Here is a 15,851-nt window from a genome sequence, read left to right on the forward strand (position 1 = left end):
TGGCTCAAATATTTTTCTCCTTGTTGACTTCTTATTCCTGGGCAACAGTATAATGTTTCACATTTGAGCTATTGCTAAGACTGTGTTTAGCTATTTTTGGTCCTGTGATCTATCAGATGTGATATTAACTATGGTATGTATATTTTGTTAGTAACACTCCTGAAGTATCCTTTGGAAAGTCATATTATTCACGTTCTAAAACCAAGGAGAGAGAGAGGAAAGAGGGAAAGAATGATTCTGTTTTTCTTTTCAGGCAAGTTATCAGTTGAGAAACTGACATTATAAATGACCAAAACTGAACAGAAGTATATATTCAATGTGTAATAGTAGGACAAGTATCTCTTAATTTAATAATCCACACATTTTTGATGCACTGTATTCTTATGATCAGCAGCATGAAGAATTTAACGTGATATTACAGTATGCCTGTGGTTAGTTGAGGACAGTGCTCAAGGAGAAAACCTAACAATGACTGTGTTGTTTGTTTTGTCAAAATATGCTACCCAGCTCCAGAGTTTCCTATTTTGGAGAAGCAGAACTGGTTGATACATCTCCACTATATCCGGAAGGATTATGAAGCATGCAAGGTGAGAGGCCAATGATAGAAAACGTGAGAGGCAGGCTTTGGTTAGGCAACTAACTGTGTCTGTCACTCAGAGTTTGTGTGACAGTTTAGCTCTCACTAAAAATGTATGAAATCTCATTTCTCTGCATTTTGTGTATTGGTTAGCTTTTGCTATGATAATGCTGCTTAAGAAACAACCTCAAAATGTCAGTGGCCTCTAACAACAGATACTTATTACTACTCATGGGCCTTCAGATTGGCTGTAGGTTGGCTGGGTTTGACCACAGGCTGTGGGTCAGGTTCAAGTGTGCTCCATGTGTCTTCTCATTTCAAGACCAGGCTGAAGGAGCAGCCACTCTCTGGGACTTGTTGGTCTCATGGTGGAGAGCAGATGTTCAATATGGCATAGTATTTAACTGTTTGATCTCTGGATAGGTGAAAAATGGTATTTCATTGAGTTTTATAATTCTCTTACTATGGTGAGCTTGGTCCTTTATATATTTTAAAACCATTTGTATTTTCTCTAAACTGTATCTTTGGTAACTTACTATGTACATTACATACTTGCTGGCAGAGAATAGTATCATAATGCAAAATATATCCCTGGTATTCTCGGTTTTTGGCATTCGGAGCTTTGTAATGCTTTTAAGGTTGTAGTTTTTATACCTGTGACATTTGTACCTATGACAATGTAAAGAACTAGCAATGTTCCAGCGTGGATCTTGAAAGATTTTTTTTTCATCTGTGATATTATCCTTTTCAAATTTATTTCCCTTTTCCTTTATTGACCACTTTCTCTGTTTCCTTTTTTTTGGCTTCTCTTCTTTTGCTTTTTTCTTAAGAGTTGGGGCTATTTCTAGGTTCTGTCCTTGACTCCTTTCTCTGCTCATTCCACACACTTCTTCCTGATCTTAGAGATGCGTACTGAGTGCTTCCCAGGCATTTCAAATTCATCTTTTCTGTAGCTGAATTTATCTTCTTCTTTCCAAACCTATTTCTTCTCCTGTTCCCTGTCTCGGGGATAGGTACCATCATTCACCCAGCTGTCTGTGTCAGAATCCTCTGACCCACTTTCCCTAATATAATATGGATAATCATCAAGTTCTAGAGATCCTTCTCTTACTATCTCAAGACATTGTCCACTCCCCCCCCACGCCTTAGTTAATCCCTGTCATTTTTATTTAAATTAACCACAAGAGTTCTTATGCCAGCATTGCCTCTAATCTTGCCTCCTTTCCATCTATTTCCACAATGTTCCAAAAATGGAGTAAATAGAATCTGGTTACTTCCCACTTAAAATTTATCACGATTTTCCCATTGCTCTCGACCTTTTTTAGCATGGCATTTGAAGCCCTTCTCTCTCTGACTCTCTGGGCCACCTCAGCTTTTCCTCCATCCCTTGCTAACACAGGATTTGAAACTGTTTACTACCCTGGAAAGCCTTCCCTGATTCTCCAGGTTAGAATCAGGTGATTGCCCTCTGAGCTGTATAGCTCCCTGGTCTTAGCCCATCATAGGACAAAGGTAGAGCCTGTACTTTGCTCATCAGAGAGCTCCTAGCATCTATAATGGTGCATGGAAATCTTTTCATAGTTTTCTTAGCCTGCCTAGTTAGAGTGTAGATAGGAGTTGGTGAACTTTTTCTGTTAAGGGGCCAGATGGTAAATATTTTAGGCTTTGCAGGCCACAGATAGTCTCTGTCTTATATACTTCATCTTCTCTTATTTTTTAATAACCCTTTAAAAATAAAAAAAACACTCTTAGCTTGAGACCTGTACAAAAATAGGCTATGTGAGTCGGATTTGGCCTGTGGGCTGTACTTTGCTGACCCCTGTTCTAGGGGTCAAATAAATTTTAAAAATCTGAATGAACTACTTTATTAGTCATCATTAGTATTGTAGATTTCTTACATGTACTCCTTGTCCATGTTTACCTTTTCTTAAAAACACTTGAAGACACTTAACCACTACTCAGAAGTATTGTTTGTTTCTTTTTCAGGATGTTATCAAAGAACAGCTTCAGGAGACTCAGGGGTTATGTGAATATGCTATCTATGTCCAAGGTAAGACATATATTTCTTCTCTTCTTGCCAGAGAAATGCACACTCTGCCTAGGTTCTGGAAAAAGAGCAAACAACTTACAAAATACTTAAATTCAAGTAAATGTTCCACAAATCTCTTATTCAATATTACTGTTTTTTGAAATCGGAACATGATTATTGTGCTGGATTTGACCTCAGAAATGACTAGTTCTCTTAAAAAAACTTGCTACTGTCCTTCACCCCTATTCTAGTTTCCGGCTAGTGTTTTTCAGAACAGTTGTTAGGGTCCCTGCCTCATGCAGCAGTTTCAGGTGCAGAAGAGGTTTTTGGAAGGGTTCCTTGTAGTCAAGCTAAAAGAGATAAGGAAAAGCTTGAGGATTTTTTGTAAGGTGAGTCAGGATGAAGGGAAGAAGCCTAGAGGTATACAGGATAAAACAGAGAATAAATGAAATTCAACAGAAATCAAGTATAGGAACTACTGACTGGAATTTTACTCTGTAGTGCCCAAAGTAGCATCCTTAGTTTTCCCAGGAATTATCTTTTTGACTCTTTGATGTAAATGAATAGTTTTGTTTACCACTCATTGTTTTTGTAGTCTTCAGATTAATATATAATTTTCTGACATAATTGGTAAGATATTGACATATCTAGGACATCATGGCAAATAATGCTCTTTTTTAAAAAATAAATTATTTATTTGTTTTTATTTTTGACAATGTTGGGTCATTGTTGCTGTGTGTGGGCTTTCTCTAGTTGTGACGAGCAGGGGCTACTCTTCGTTGTGGTGCGCGGGCTTCTCATTGCGGTGGCTTCTCTTGTTGCAGAGCACGGGCTCTAGGCGCGCGGGCTTCCGTAGTTGTGGCGCGTGGGCTCAGTAGTTGTGGCTTGCAGGCTCTTGAGCGCAGGCTCGATAGTTGTGGCACACGGGCATAATTGCTCCGCGGCGGCATGTGGGATCTTCCCGGGCCAAGGCTCGAACCCGTGTCCCCTGCATTGGCAGGTAGATTCTTAACTACTGGACCACCAGGGAAGCCCAAATAATGCTCTTTTATTCCCAATATCACAAGTTCCAGACTTATAGTGCCTGGTAGTAGTTAAGCATGTAAATTCTTCTGAAAAATGATTATTCTGATTGGTTGCTATACTGAAAACCAAGTCTGAAATATTACTGCATTCTTTGCCAGCATCTCCTTGTTGGACTTGAGTTATTGATTGCACTTGCCCCATTTGGGTGTACTCTCTGAAAACTATCAGGTGGATGTCGGAATTATCATGATAAATAGAGCATCTGATAAGGAGCTATAAGAATGTTCTTATAGGGAAGAGTTTGTGGGATAATTTACAAGGCACCCGATTATCTGCGTGGTGGAAGCTGGGAGTGGAAGAATAGGTAGATTCCAGATACCTTAAAAAAAAGGTTTTAGGGCTTCCCTGGTGGTGCAGTGGTTGAGAATCTGCCTGCCAATGCAGGGGACATGGGTTCGAGTCCTGTGGCAACTAGGCCCGTGAGCCACAACTACTGAGCCTGCGCGTCTGGAGCCTGTGCTCCGCAACAAGAGAGGCCGCGATAGTGAGAGGCCTGCGCACTGCGATGAAGAGTGGCCCCCACCTGCCACAACTAGAGAAAGCCCTCGCACAGAAACGAAAACCCAACACAGCCAAAAATAAATTAATTAATTAATTTTAAAAAAAAGGTTTTAGCTCATCAACAACTTTGCTGCTTGTTTCAATCCATCTGAAGTCATATCTGATTGTATTAGACACAATTATCCAAAGGATTTCTTTGATATGATTTCCTACCTCCCTCTCCTCCAATTTTTCAGATGTCAGGCTCCATTCTTCCTAGAACATGATTTTATTTTCTGTGTTTTCTCTTTCTTGGCAGCATTGATATTTCGCCTGGAAGGAAATATCCAAGAATCCCTAGAACTCTTTCAGACGTGTGCTGTTCTCAGCCCTCAGTCTGCTGATAACCTCAAGCAGGTGGCCAGATCTTTGTGAGTATTGGCAGCCTGGAGGCCCTAGGGCACTGACAGAGAACAATGTAAAGTGCATTCTCAGGCTGGAGCTGCTTCTGGCAGCCGGATACATAGAGGGAGGGTTGCTTAATGGATATAATAGATTCGCTTTGAAGAGTGTGGATTAATTTTGAAATTTGAGAAAATGAGATAACCAGTATAAAGGAACTGGGTATTTCAAACACTGTATATTCTAGTTTGATGGGGGAACACCGATAATGTTTCTCATATAAATCGGAACATTTTGTGCCTCAAGTACCCCAATGTATTGGCAGCCCATGGAATTTTTCTCACCTACTGTTCCAACACTTAGCGTAATACTAGATACACAGTAGGTTTTTAGTAAGTGTTTGTTGAGTGAATGCCCTGCAGGTTCCCGGATGCAGGCAACCTCCGTTGTTTTTATAAGCTGTTAAGTACTAATAGCTTTGCTACTCCAGAGTAGTAAAGTGTTCTGTGGAGTTCCCACTCTCACTTTCTTACCTTCGTTGTCATTCATAACCTGCACTGTCTTTGCATAGAGGCTGATTTTCCCGTGTCTCCAGAATGATGATCCAGTATCAAGGAAAGAGACTTAGTTTGGGAGAGAAGGGCCTGTTCCTAATAGATCATGATGAAAAATTGTGGTAGTTTTTGTTTAACATGGTCATTAGTTTGGCTTGTTTCTTTTTTGGTCTACATTTGTAGTACATTGTAGAAAATAAATTACAGAAGACTTTCACTAAAATTGGTGTAGAATGGGCCCAAGGCCTTGGAACCAACTCTGTTCCTACCAAGAGAGCTTCTGCTGTTGGTGTGCAGCAGCCTCACTGGCTAAACCAGCACAGCCAGCTTACAGGGAAGAGGCGTCCCGAATTCTCTGCTGGCTGGAGCATGAGTCAGATGTGGGACTGGTGGGGTTATAGTCTCGTAAAAGCTTTGCATTAATAATCACAGAAAATGTGTTTTTTCCCCAGATTTCTTTTGGGAAAACATAAAGCTGCCACTGAAGTATATAATGAAGCAGCTAAACTTAACCAGAAAGATTGGGTAAGTAGGGAACTTTGTTATTAGTGACATGCTAATGGCTCCATTTATCATATGGCTATCTTTTGTTATTATTACTGAATTCTTACATGCCAAAATTGTATTTTATCCTCACACTTGATCGATGATGTGGCTGGGTATAAGATCAAAAATCATGTTTCCTCATAACTCAGCAGACATTGCTGCCTAGTTTTCTGGCTGTCAGTGTTGTTGATGGGCAGTCTGTTACCAGTCTGATTCTTGCTGATAACCCCACTTTCCTGTAGAAGCTTTGAGGATTTTCTATCATTGGAGTTCTGAAATGTCAGTAATAGTTGTCTAGATGTGTTTCTTTTCTCTTTTATCCCCCTTATCTGTGGACATTCAGTTGGCTCTTTCACTTTGAAGACCCTTGCCTTTCTTTGGGTCAGCAAGGTTTTTTTTTTTTTGAGTAGTTCTTTGATTATTTTTTCCTCTCTATTGTCTCTTTGTATTAGTTAGGGATCGTGTGTAACTGCAACAAAACATTTTATTAAACACTGGCTTCATAAATTAGGAGTTTATTTTTTTCTTATGAAACAAGAAATCCAGGTAAGTAGTTGCCAACATTGATTTGGTGGTCCAACGATATCAATGCTGAGGCTTTTTCTTCATGGTTATAAGATGACTGCTGCAGCTCTAACATCACATCATTCTAGGTAGGGAGAAAGAGGAAGCAACAAAGAGAAAAGGGATAACCTTCATCAAGGAAGTATAATTTTCCCAGAAATCCCCAACAGACTTTCACTTACATCACACCAACTACGCCTTTTGTAAGGAAGGTTGGGAAATGTATTGTCACTGTAAACAAAATTAGGGTTCTGTTGGTAAGGTAAACAGAGAGAGTAAATGTTAGGTAAATAACTAGCAGCATTTGCCACACTGTTGTCTAGTCTATCAGACATGTTCTGTACCTGTTCTACTTGTCTCCTAACTTGCTTCTCATATTTTCTACCTCCTTGTCTTTGCTGTACATTCAGAGACATTTCCTCAGTCTTATCTTCCAGATCATCACGTCTGTTTTTAGCTATATTCACATTCTGTTATTTAGCCTACCTGTTCAATATTTTTTATTTCAGTAATTACATTTTTAATTTCTAAGAACTTTGTCTTTTCTTGCAGGAGCCTCTCCATGTCTCTGACCCTTTGAAGTTCTGTTCTGCTTTCCACAATTATCTTTTTCTTCCTCTGTTTTGGTTCTTCTCTTTCATGCTATTGGTTTTTTCAAAATATCTGATGATTCTTAGAAAGACGTATCTAAGAGTGAAGGATTAGATTGATTAATAGAAAGAGCTAGCATGGGTTTTCCCTGCAGTTCTTATGGCACTATCATTATTATTATTTTTAAAAAATATTCATTTGGTTGCACTGGGTCTTAGTTGCGGCAGGCGGGCTCCTTAGTTGCAGCTTGCCAGCTCCTTAGTTGCAGCACGTGGCCTCCTTAGTTGTGGCATGCGAACTCTTAGTTGCGGCATGCACATGGGATCTAGTTCCCTGACCAGGGATCAAACCCCAGCCCCCTGCACTGCGAGTGTAGAGTCTTAACCACTGTGCCACCAGGGAAGTCTCACAGCACTATTATTTTTGTCAGTCACTTTTCTTCTGCAGGTCTAAAGACTGAGATGTTTAAGTCTTTATGCCATTGAGTATTTTATAGCCAAAGGCCAAAGTAAAGCTACAGATAAAGGAAAATTGAGTTGCCGTTTCATTCACTTCGTCCTTCTTTCAACAAATGAACGTCTGTGTGCCAGGCACTGGGCTGCAGATGCAAAGATGGATTGGTGGTTTATGGGACAATCAACTAGAATAGGAAATACAGGAAGGAAGAGGAGCAAGTTTTGGGAGAGGGTGATGATAACAAATCAGAGTTAAGTCCTGTCTTTTAGAAGATTATGGACATGATGAATTGTACCTTCTGGTAGGATATCTAAATTGAGATGTATCCAATACATGGCAGATATAGAAATCTGAAACTCAAGTGTTCTGAGCTAGAGATACACATTTTGGAGTCAACAACTTAAAGGTGATAATTAAAACAGTGAAATTGAATGAGCTCACTCTGCAGTGAGCTGAGGATGGAATCCTGGAAAAAACAGTTTGGAGGGCTGAGCTGAAGAGAAAATGAGCCCATAGATGGAGACAGAGAGGAAGTGAGACAGGAGAGCTCAGGGACAGGACAGGGGGAATGGAGAATGTCTTTCAGTTTGTCCAGTTGGTTGAAAGAGCTCATTTGGTATTACTGACTCAGCTGGGATAACCAGTCCATTGGTGCCAGTAGAGGTGGTCATTCCCCAAACAGCCACTCTCTGCCCTACATGCTTCATGAGTGCCTGTGGCCTGTAGTAAACCTTGTAGCCCTACTTCCTTCGACTCATCAGGGTATTCCACAGTCTGGCCGCAGCAGGGGAATAATAATTCCTCCTGCCATGATCTCATTTGACTTGTGGAACAGCTGTTAAGTAGGGAGAATTTCCCGTATTGATAGATGAGGGAGCTCTGGCTTTGGGAGATGGAGTGACTTGCTGAAGGGCACACAGTGAGGTAGTGGCAGAACCAGAGCCAGAATTCAGGCCTAGAATCTAGGACTCCTCACTTTCGGCCTGTGATCTTTCTACTGTACCAATTGCCCTTGCAGGATGTCTGCTGCATCTTCTCACCCCATGAAAGACAGGATTTAATTCTGATTTGTTCTAGTTTCCTTTTCAAATTTCAAAAATTTTCTTGGGTTGTCAGTTTGTTTAAGGCATATTGCTACTGCTTTCTCAAATAATATCTATGAGAAATGATTTAAAAAGGTTACGGGTTAGTTACCTTCCAGTACATTTAAAGGACAAGTAGGGCTACATTTCTCCTCTCCAGCTCCCTGTGTATATTCTTATAGGGTGATGAAGTGGAAGGTATACAAGTTTTATTTAAAAAAAATTTTTTTTTGGCTGAGCTGGGTCTTTGTTGCTGCTTGTGGGCTTTCTCTAGTTTTGGCGAGCGGGGGCTACTCTTTGTTGCGGTGTGTGGGCTTCTCATTGCAGTGGCTTCTTTTGTGGAGCATGGGCTCTAGGCGCGCAGGTTTCAGTAATTGCAGCACGTGGGCTCAGTAGTTGCAGCATGCGGGCCCCAGAGCACGCGGGCTTCAGTAGTTGCGGCACATGGGCTCAGTAGTTGTGGCTTGTGGGCTCTAGAACACGGGCTCAGTGATTGTGGTGCACAGGCTTAGCTGCCCTGCGGCATGTGGGATCTTTCCGGACCAGGGATCGAACCCCTGTCCCCTGCATTGGCAGGCGGATTCTTAACCACTGGACCACCAGGGAAGTCTGGTATACAAGTTTTAGAGACAGGCCTGAGTTCAAATCCCAGTGCTTTGCAATGTGGAAATTATTTGGATTATGATTTTTTAAAAATAAATTTATTTATGTATGCATGCATGCTGAGCCGGGTCTTAGTTGCGGCATGTGGGATCTTCATTGCAGCATGCGGACTCTTAGTTGCAGCATGCATGTGGGATCTAGTTCCCTGACCAGGGATCGAACCTTGGCCCCCTGCATTGGGAGTGCCAAGTCTTGCCCACTGGACCACCAGGGAAGTCCCTGGATTGTGATTGAAGAAAAAAAAATTTTTTTGTAATGTGACACATTCATCAGAAATTTGAACATGATTCAGTATCAGCAGTTACTAATTTTTTTTCAGGTATGATAATGGTATTGTGGGTAGCTTAAAAAAAAAGAGATCTTATCCTTTAGAAATACATACTGAAATATTTGTGGATAAAATGTGATACTATCTGGTATTTGCTTACAGAAGTAGTGGGAGAGATGGGGGGGTATGGATTGGATGATTGTTGGAGCAGGATGATGAGTACAGGGTGATTCTGTCTACATTTATATATGGTTGAAATTCTTTAAGGTTTAGAACTAAGAAAAAGAAATCCCAGTGCTGATACTTTTTGTCCTAAGTTAGACAAACTACTTAACTTCTCTGAGCTTCCATTTTCTTACCTCTGAAATCAGAATTGTTATACTTATGTTGCAGATTTGCTGGGAAAATTAATGTATATGAAAAACATCTGGCATAGAATCACTGATTGCTATTTTGTTGTTGTTATGTTAGGGAACTTGGAAAACATTAAACCAGTTGTTGTCTCTGAGCCCTATAAGGTTCATGTTTCTTCCGAGAGGGACACTTCTGGGTCTGAATATGCTTCTCCACCTCCCCACTACTAACAAGATGGTCCTTACTGTTTCCCAGGAGCAGTTTTCTCACCCTTGCATTTTCCTTTCTCTAAAGCTGCCTTAAATAAAGGGAGGTTTAATATAAGGGAGTTCGAGAGATTTTACAGAACACAAGGTCAGGAAATACAGATTGGTCTTGCAGTGAACTAGAACTGGAAAGATGTCAGCAACCAAGGTAGCTTCTCTGCATTTCTGCTTGATTTATTTTCTTTCTGTAGATCAGAGGTTGGCACATTTTTTTTTGTAAAGGGCAGGGTAGTAAATATTTTAAGCTTTGTGGATTTATACAGTCTTTGTTGCAACTACTTGACTCTGAAGTTCTAGTGTGAAAGAACTGTAGACGATACATAACAAGCGGTCGTGGCTGTGTTCCAATACAACTTGATTTGCAGAAAAAGGCAGAGGATGGATTTGGCCAGTGGGCCAGAGTTTGCTGACCTGTGCTGTAGTCTTCTGAAGATCGGCTCCAATTACATCTATGTATTCCATCCTAGTGGCCTCCAGATGGCGCGGTCAGTCCCCAAGTCCATACCACCTAGTGAATTCCTAGATTCCTAGGAAAAGGACTCTGACTGACACACACACACACCTCCTTAGGGTTGGAGAAGGGGCTGTGGTAGTCTCTTCTGAGAAGAGGGGACAAAGGGTTCGTTCAGTGAGCAGCCCTTAGAGGAAAAAAGGTGTAGGAATGGGCTGGGCATGCACTCCAAGGTACTCAATGGACCCAGGAAGATCACTGGTTTATTCTGCTTTTCTCTCTTATAACCTGTTTAAGATTCAAGTAAAAAATTAACCATAAAAAAAAAAAAAAAAAAAAAAAAAATTAACCATAGTGCATGTTTTAAAGTTTAAATTTTGCCAAGCAGTAATAATCTCTAGATGCCTGTTGTTTCACTCTAATAGTTACTGTGGAACTTAGTAAGTTGTTTTCCTCTCTTTTGTGTGTAGGAGATCTGTCATAACTTAGGAGTTTGCTACATTTACCTGAAACAGTTGGACAAGGTAATTTATAGAAATGGTGGTGGTGGCTGAGCGGTTGGCTGGGGATTTCACTGAGGGTACACTTGCTACAGAGGTGCCATTGCTCATTTTGTATTATTCCTACTGCTTGCCGAGATTTTTAGAAGTAAAAATTGAAACTGCCGTATACATTTATCCCCATTTTTATTCTCGTTTGTCACTAGTCATCTGTTTTTTTTCTTTCTTTCTGCTTTTAACAAGAAACTGACAAATTCTAGAAATATTATTAGGGAATGGCAATCTAATTGCTTTCTTCCTCTCTTCTTATTTTCCACCCCCTAGTTTAATTTTCTAGAATGGAAACACAAGTGTTCAATAAAACTTAGATATCAAAAAGTGGACCTGTAAGTCTTAAAAGTGTAGTTATGACCTTGTGAGCTATCTTATGCTCCAGTGGCAACTGATTTTAGTTTTCAAGGTCACTGGAAATGAATTTTTTTTTTTTTTTCTTTGCGGTACGCGGGCCTCTCACTGTTGTGGCCTCTCCCGTTGCGGAGCACAGGCTCCGGACGCGCAGGCTCAGCGGCCATGGCTCACGGGCCCAGCCGCTCCGCGGCATGTGGGATCTTCCCGGACCGGGGCACGAACCCGTGTCCCCTGCATCGGCAGGCGGACTCTCAACCACTGTGCCACCAGGGAAGCCGGAAATGAATTTTTAATCTTAAATAGATTTGATTTCTGAGAATTTGTTTTTAAGGTTATTTTCCGTGTGAGATTTTTATGTTTCATTTTTATATTTCATTGTGATTAGGCTACAGTGCCTAAGGCTCTTACATCAGATAAAACATTTGCGCTTACCCTGGTACTCAGATAAGGGAAAAAATGTATATATCTTAATTGAGGGATAGACCAAATTATAGAGAACTCTAAAAGTTAATGATAGTGGGGTTGGGTAGAGTTTCCTTCATAAAGCTCCCACTTAGTGATTATGAAGTTGTATTCTCCTTTCTCCAGTGCTGACAGGACTGAGAATCTGAATTAGTTGATACCCATTTGACAGTGTTTAATATATATCAATTTGTAAACTGATGCAACCTAATCAGTCCCTCCGGGGTATGGAGAAAACCCTGCACATCAGCACTTGAGGTATGAGAATAACTTTTGCTCCTGTGAGATGTATAAAAGTAAATAATACCTATATCTGTGTAAATAAAATATACATATTTAGTGGGTCCCTTAGGTTTTCTGGGCAGATCTAGATCTTCAGTGTTACATATTTGGTTAGGAGCTTTCTCTCTTCAGAGGATATTTCAAGCATCTACAAGGAAGTGATTAGGATGGGTATTTATGGCAGAAAGTGAAGGGTGAATACTCAGTTGAACTGAGTAAGTACATATCTATTCACAGGATTATTCTGAGCCCAGGGAGAGGTGGAATTGGTTTTTGGTCAGACCTGTATGGAGGAGAAGCATTATATTTAGATTTTACTATAAAGCCTACAGGCTAAGCAAATACAGTACCTGGCATTTATAGAAATACTTGTTGAATCAGTGAAGGACTAAACGAAGCCCTTTTCATCATCTACGAGGGCATAAGCTCTTGGCGTTAGCTCTGGTATACTAGTACCTAGAGCAACAGGCACTCGATGAATACACGTTGAATGAATAAATGAGGATTCATTCATTCATCAAAATATTGGTGAGGAAAAATGAGGTCCACCCTGGGGAAGGGTGTGCATTTGGTCAGTGGTGCAGCTGGGGTCGAGTTTGGGGCAGACCATGATATCCCTTTTGACTTACGAAATACGAGTCATGGGTGTGAATATCAGAAAGCAGAAACACTCAGAAGGTTTAATCATCTGTACAGGCCCCCAAGTGGCTCTAGAGGCAGACACTCTGTGTTGCCAGCTGTCCTATGAGCACGCACGGCTTGGGTATGTTTTAGTTTTTTGGGTAGTGGGGCATTTGCTGAAATGTGATATTCCTACATTAGTATAGCAGGAGCTCTGTCTTTACATTAGCCATACAAGGTCATTGTCCTTTCACGGTAGTGATCTGGTTCTCTTTACTCTGTCAATCTTGTTAGGCACAAGACCAGTTGCACAATGCCCTACATCTTAACAGGCATGATCTGACTTACATAATGCTGGGCAAGATCCATTTGCTGGAGGGAGACTTGGACAAGGCCATCGAAATCTACAAGAAAGCAGTGGAGTAAGTGTGTCTGTTCCTTTAGAGCAGCGAGAAACTAAAACAAAAATGGGAGCAGACGTGAACTCCCAAGTCTAAGAGAGAACACGTGTGACTGTTACACATTGTGAGTTGTAGGAGCCAGAGTTACTGTTAAGCTAAGGTTTAGAGCTCCCGATTGTTTAAATAAGGAAGACAGACATGTTTCTTTCTCACCCATCCGTGTGGCTGGTCTAGCCTAGCTGGGCAGCTTTGCTCCACAAGATCAATCTGGGATCCAGGTTCCTTCCATGTTCCTTCCTCATCATTCCTTAGGTTGTTGCCTTCACCTGCATGGTTGCAGCTAACTTACTGTAGCATCTGTGCTCCAGGCTGTGGTTGGGGGAGGTGGTATAGGAAGCTAAGTACTGAATAAATAGGAAGTTGCACACATCATTCCTGCAGACATTCTGTGGTTCGAAATTAGTGAGGTGGCCACATCTAGCTGCAAGGGAGGTGGGCAGATGTGCTTAGGAGGAAGGAGAGAGCAGATTTTGGAGTCAGCTGGCAGTCTGCCATTGTGGTTTTAAACTTTATAAAAGATCTTGTGTTTCAGGATATTAGGGAGAGAAATCTCCTGATTGAGTAATAAAGATCTGGCCTTGTTAGCTTGAGACCAATATCATGCTTTTGAAAAGTATCATTAGGGTCAGCCAAACCCCCCTTGAAAACGTAACTGACTGGCTTTCCCAGTGTGGTGGTCTGCGTTTCTTTTCTAGGGACACATGCTGTCTTGTCTTTTCTGTCTGGGGTCTTGTGTTTAAGTGGGAGAGCTGTAGCAAAATGCTGTAGTGTCTCATTTGTTTGGTCAGTTAATAGAATGCCTCATCTGTGGTTTAAGGCCACAGAGTCTGTTACTCCTGATAATTAGACTTTGAACTAAACGTAGATTTCTATTAATTTGTTAATTACCTTTGTCTTCTACCATGATAGTAACTTTTCTGGTTATATTAGTCACAACACTGCTTTTGGAATTTTCTTCAACCATATTTTATATCTGAAAAGACATAAAAATCCTTTGGTTTAAGCTACAAAAGAGACTTCTGTCATCAAAAGGCTAAGTTTATATGGACAAGTAGGAAGGAAGCCACGTAGCGTATGTTAAAGTCTCTTTGGTGCTGGGTGGAAGCTTTAATCCCTGACCCCTGCATTCTGTAAGTTGGCTCTTTGAGCTTATTAGCTCACATAAATTACATTAGCTCACACATTCTTCTAGTGGCTGGTCAAGGACTTAAGTCACTGAAATTCTCAAAGGAGAAAACAGGTCAGCTGAGCATTTGGAGCCTCACTGAGATTATAGAAACCATTGTTTATGACCCGCAGCTTTGGAGAGAGTAGTCGTGTTTTGGTGGGGGGATGGACACCCACCAGAATCATGGAAGTTACTTACTTGCTTTGGGGGAGGAAGTGATTAGGATGGGTATTTATGGCAGAAAGTGAAGGGTGAATACTCAGTTGAACTGAGTAAGCTCTGTCTGGCCAGCTCAGGCCTCCCCAGGCTGGGGCTTTGGCCCCTGTGGTTCTGGTCTCCCCATAGGTGACCAGCACCCTACCTCATTCCTTAGAAACAGGAGACACTGTTCTTCACCTTCTGTCATTTTCACTGTTGAAGCTGTCTGGTGATCCTGTAGTCAGATCATGTGAGCTCAGTGTTGCTTTCGTTTTGTGACAAAGACAGATGTCATTGAGGGATTGGAAAGGCAGATAATCTTTTACTTAAGCCGGTGTTTACTCCACAAAGCCAACAGCTCATTCTTTCCTAGAGTGGGTATGTGTCTTCCTTCTTTAGTTTGGCTGTTTAGTATGGCTTTTTGTTTAATGTGGAGAGCAGAGCATTAGGGGCCTTGGGATCCTAAATTACGCGGGAAATTATGCTGGCTGGCATTGAGCGCAGTGAGAACAGGAAAAAAAAAATCTCACAAGAGGGAAAGGGCTAAAACTGTGTGTGTTCTAGACTGACTTGGTTTACAGGGCATTATTCTTGAATTCTATCAGTGTAATCAAGACAATGGCACAAAATATTCCATAGGTTCTTTCAGGACTTTGGCCCTAAGAAAAGGTCCTGCGAAAGGAGTCTGAGTTCCAGGTCCCGTTCTTTTTTTTTTTCTTTTTTTTGCGGTACGCGGGCCTCTCACTGTTGTGGCCTCTCCCGTTGCGGAGCACAGGCTCTGGACGCGCAGGCTCAGCGGCCATGGCTCACGGGCCCCGCCGCTCCGCGGCATGTGGGATCTTCCCGGACCAGGGCACGAACTGTGTCCCCTGCATCGGCAGGCGGACTCTCAACCACTGCGCCACCAAGGAAGCCCCGAAGTCCCATTCTTTCTAGCTGAGCAATCCTCCCTGTAGCTAGGGTTGAGGTGACCTACTTTGGAAGGAAATTCCCAAATCCCTTTGAGAGTTCCTATGGGGAGTGGGAGGCACAGTGGTGTCTCAGGTAGTGCACAAGGGTGAATTACTATGTATCTTAGTGTCTCTCATACACATCTTGTTTCCCTCTGAGCATCTCTGTGTTGCAGGTTCTCACCAGAAAATACAGAACTTCTCACAACTTTAGGATTACTCTACCTCCAGGTAAGACGAATTCTTTGCTCACCCATGCATTGACGTTAGAAGTGTTTTTGGGTTTGTGTGTGTTGTGGTTTTCCTGCATTTTAACTTTAACACAACTTACTAAAGGTCATAAGAAGGACATGAACTTTACTCTCTGCATTTGATATTCTTTGTCTGCTAAAGGAATTAATTTTCAGCATTCAAATCAGAAGCAGGTAAGTC

At 41.5% G+C, this 15,851-nt stretch overlaps 1 protein-coding gene across 5 annotated transcripts in view; it reads left to right on the forward strand.

Moving 5' to 3' along the window:
- BBS4 (Bardet-Biedl syndrome 4) overlaps positions 1-15,851 on the forward strand; it is a 56,207-nt gene that overhangs the window by 29,989 nt on the left and 10,367 nt on the right. For 2 of the 5 annotated variants that reach the window (XR_003795828.1, XM_029237293.1), the window contains exons 2-8: positions 508-587; positions 2,564-2,627; positions 4,492-4,603; positions 5,581-5,653; positions 10,840-10,893; positions 12,937-13,064; positions 15,596-15,650. Coding sequence is in view for 3 of the 5 variants with exons in the window: in XM_029237293.1 (XP_029093126.1) it covers positions 12,994-13,064; positions 15,596-15,650 (126 nt within the window). In the remaining 2 variants the exon portion in view is untranslated. Of the gene's footprint in view, positions 1-507; positions 588-2,563; positions 2,628-4,491; positions 4,604-5,580; positions 5,654-8,983; positions 10,894-12,936; positions 15,651-15,851 lie in introns of those variants that run through there. The other 3 variants (XM_029237296.1, XM_029237294.1, XM_029237295.1) reach the window with 3 other exon arrangements.

The sequence above is a fragment of the Monodon monoceros genome, unplaced genomic scaffold (genome assembly GCF_005190385.1).
Source record: "Monodon monoceros isolate NGI ecotype Baffin Bay Population unplaced genomic scaffold, NGI_Narwhal_1 Super_Scaffold_21, whole genome shotgun sequence".
In the NCBI taxonomy this organism is placed as follows: Eukaryota; Metazoa; Chordata; class Mammalia; order Artiodactyla; family Monodontidae; genus Monodon; species Monodon monoceros.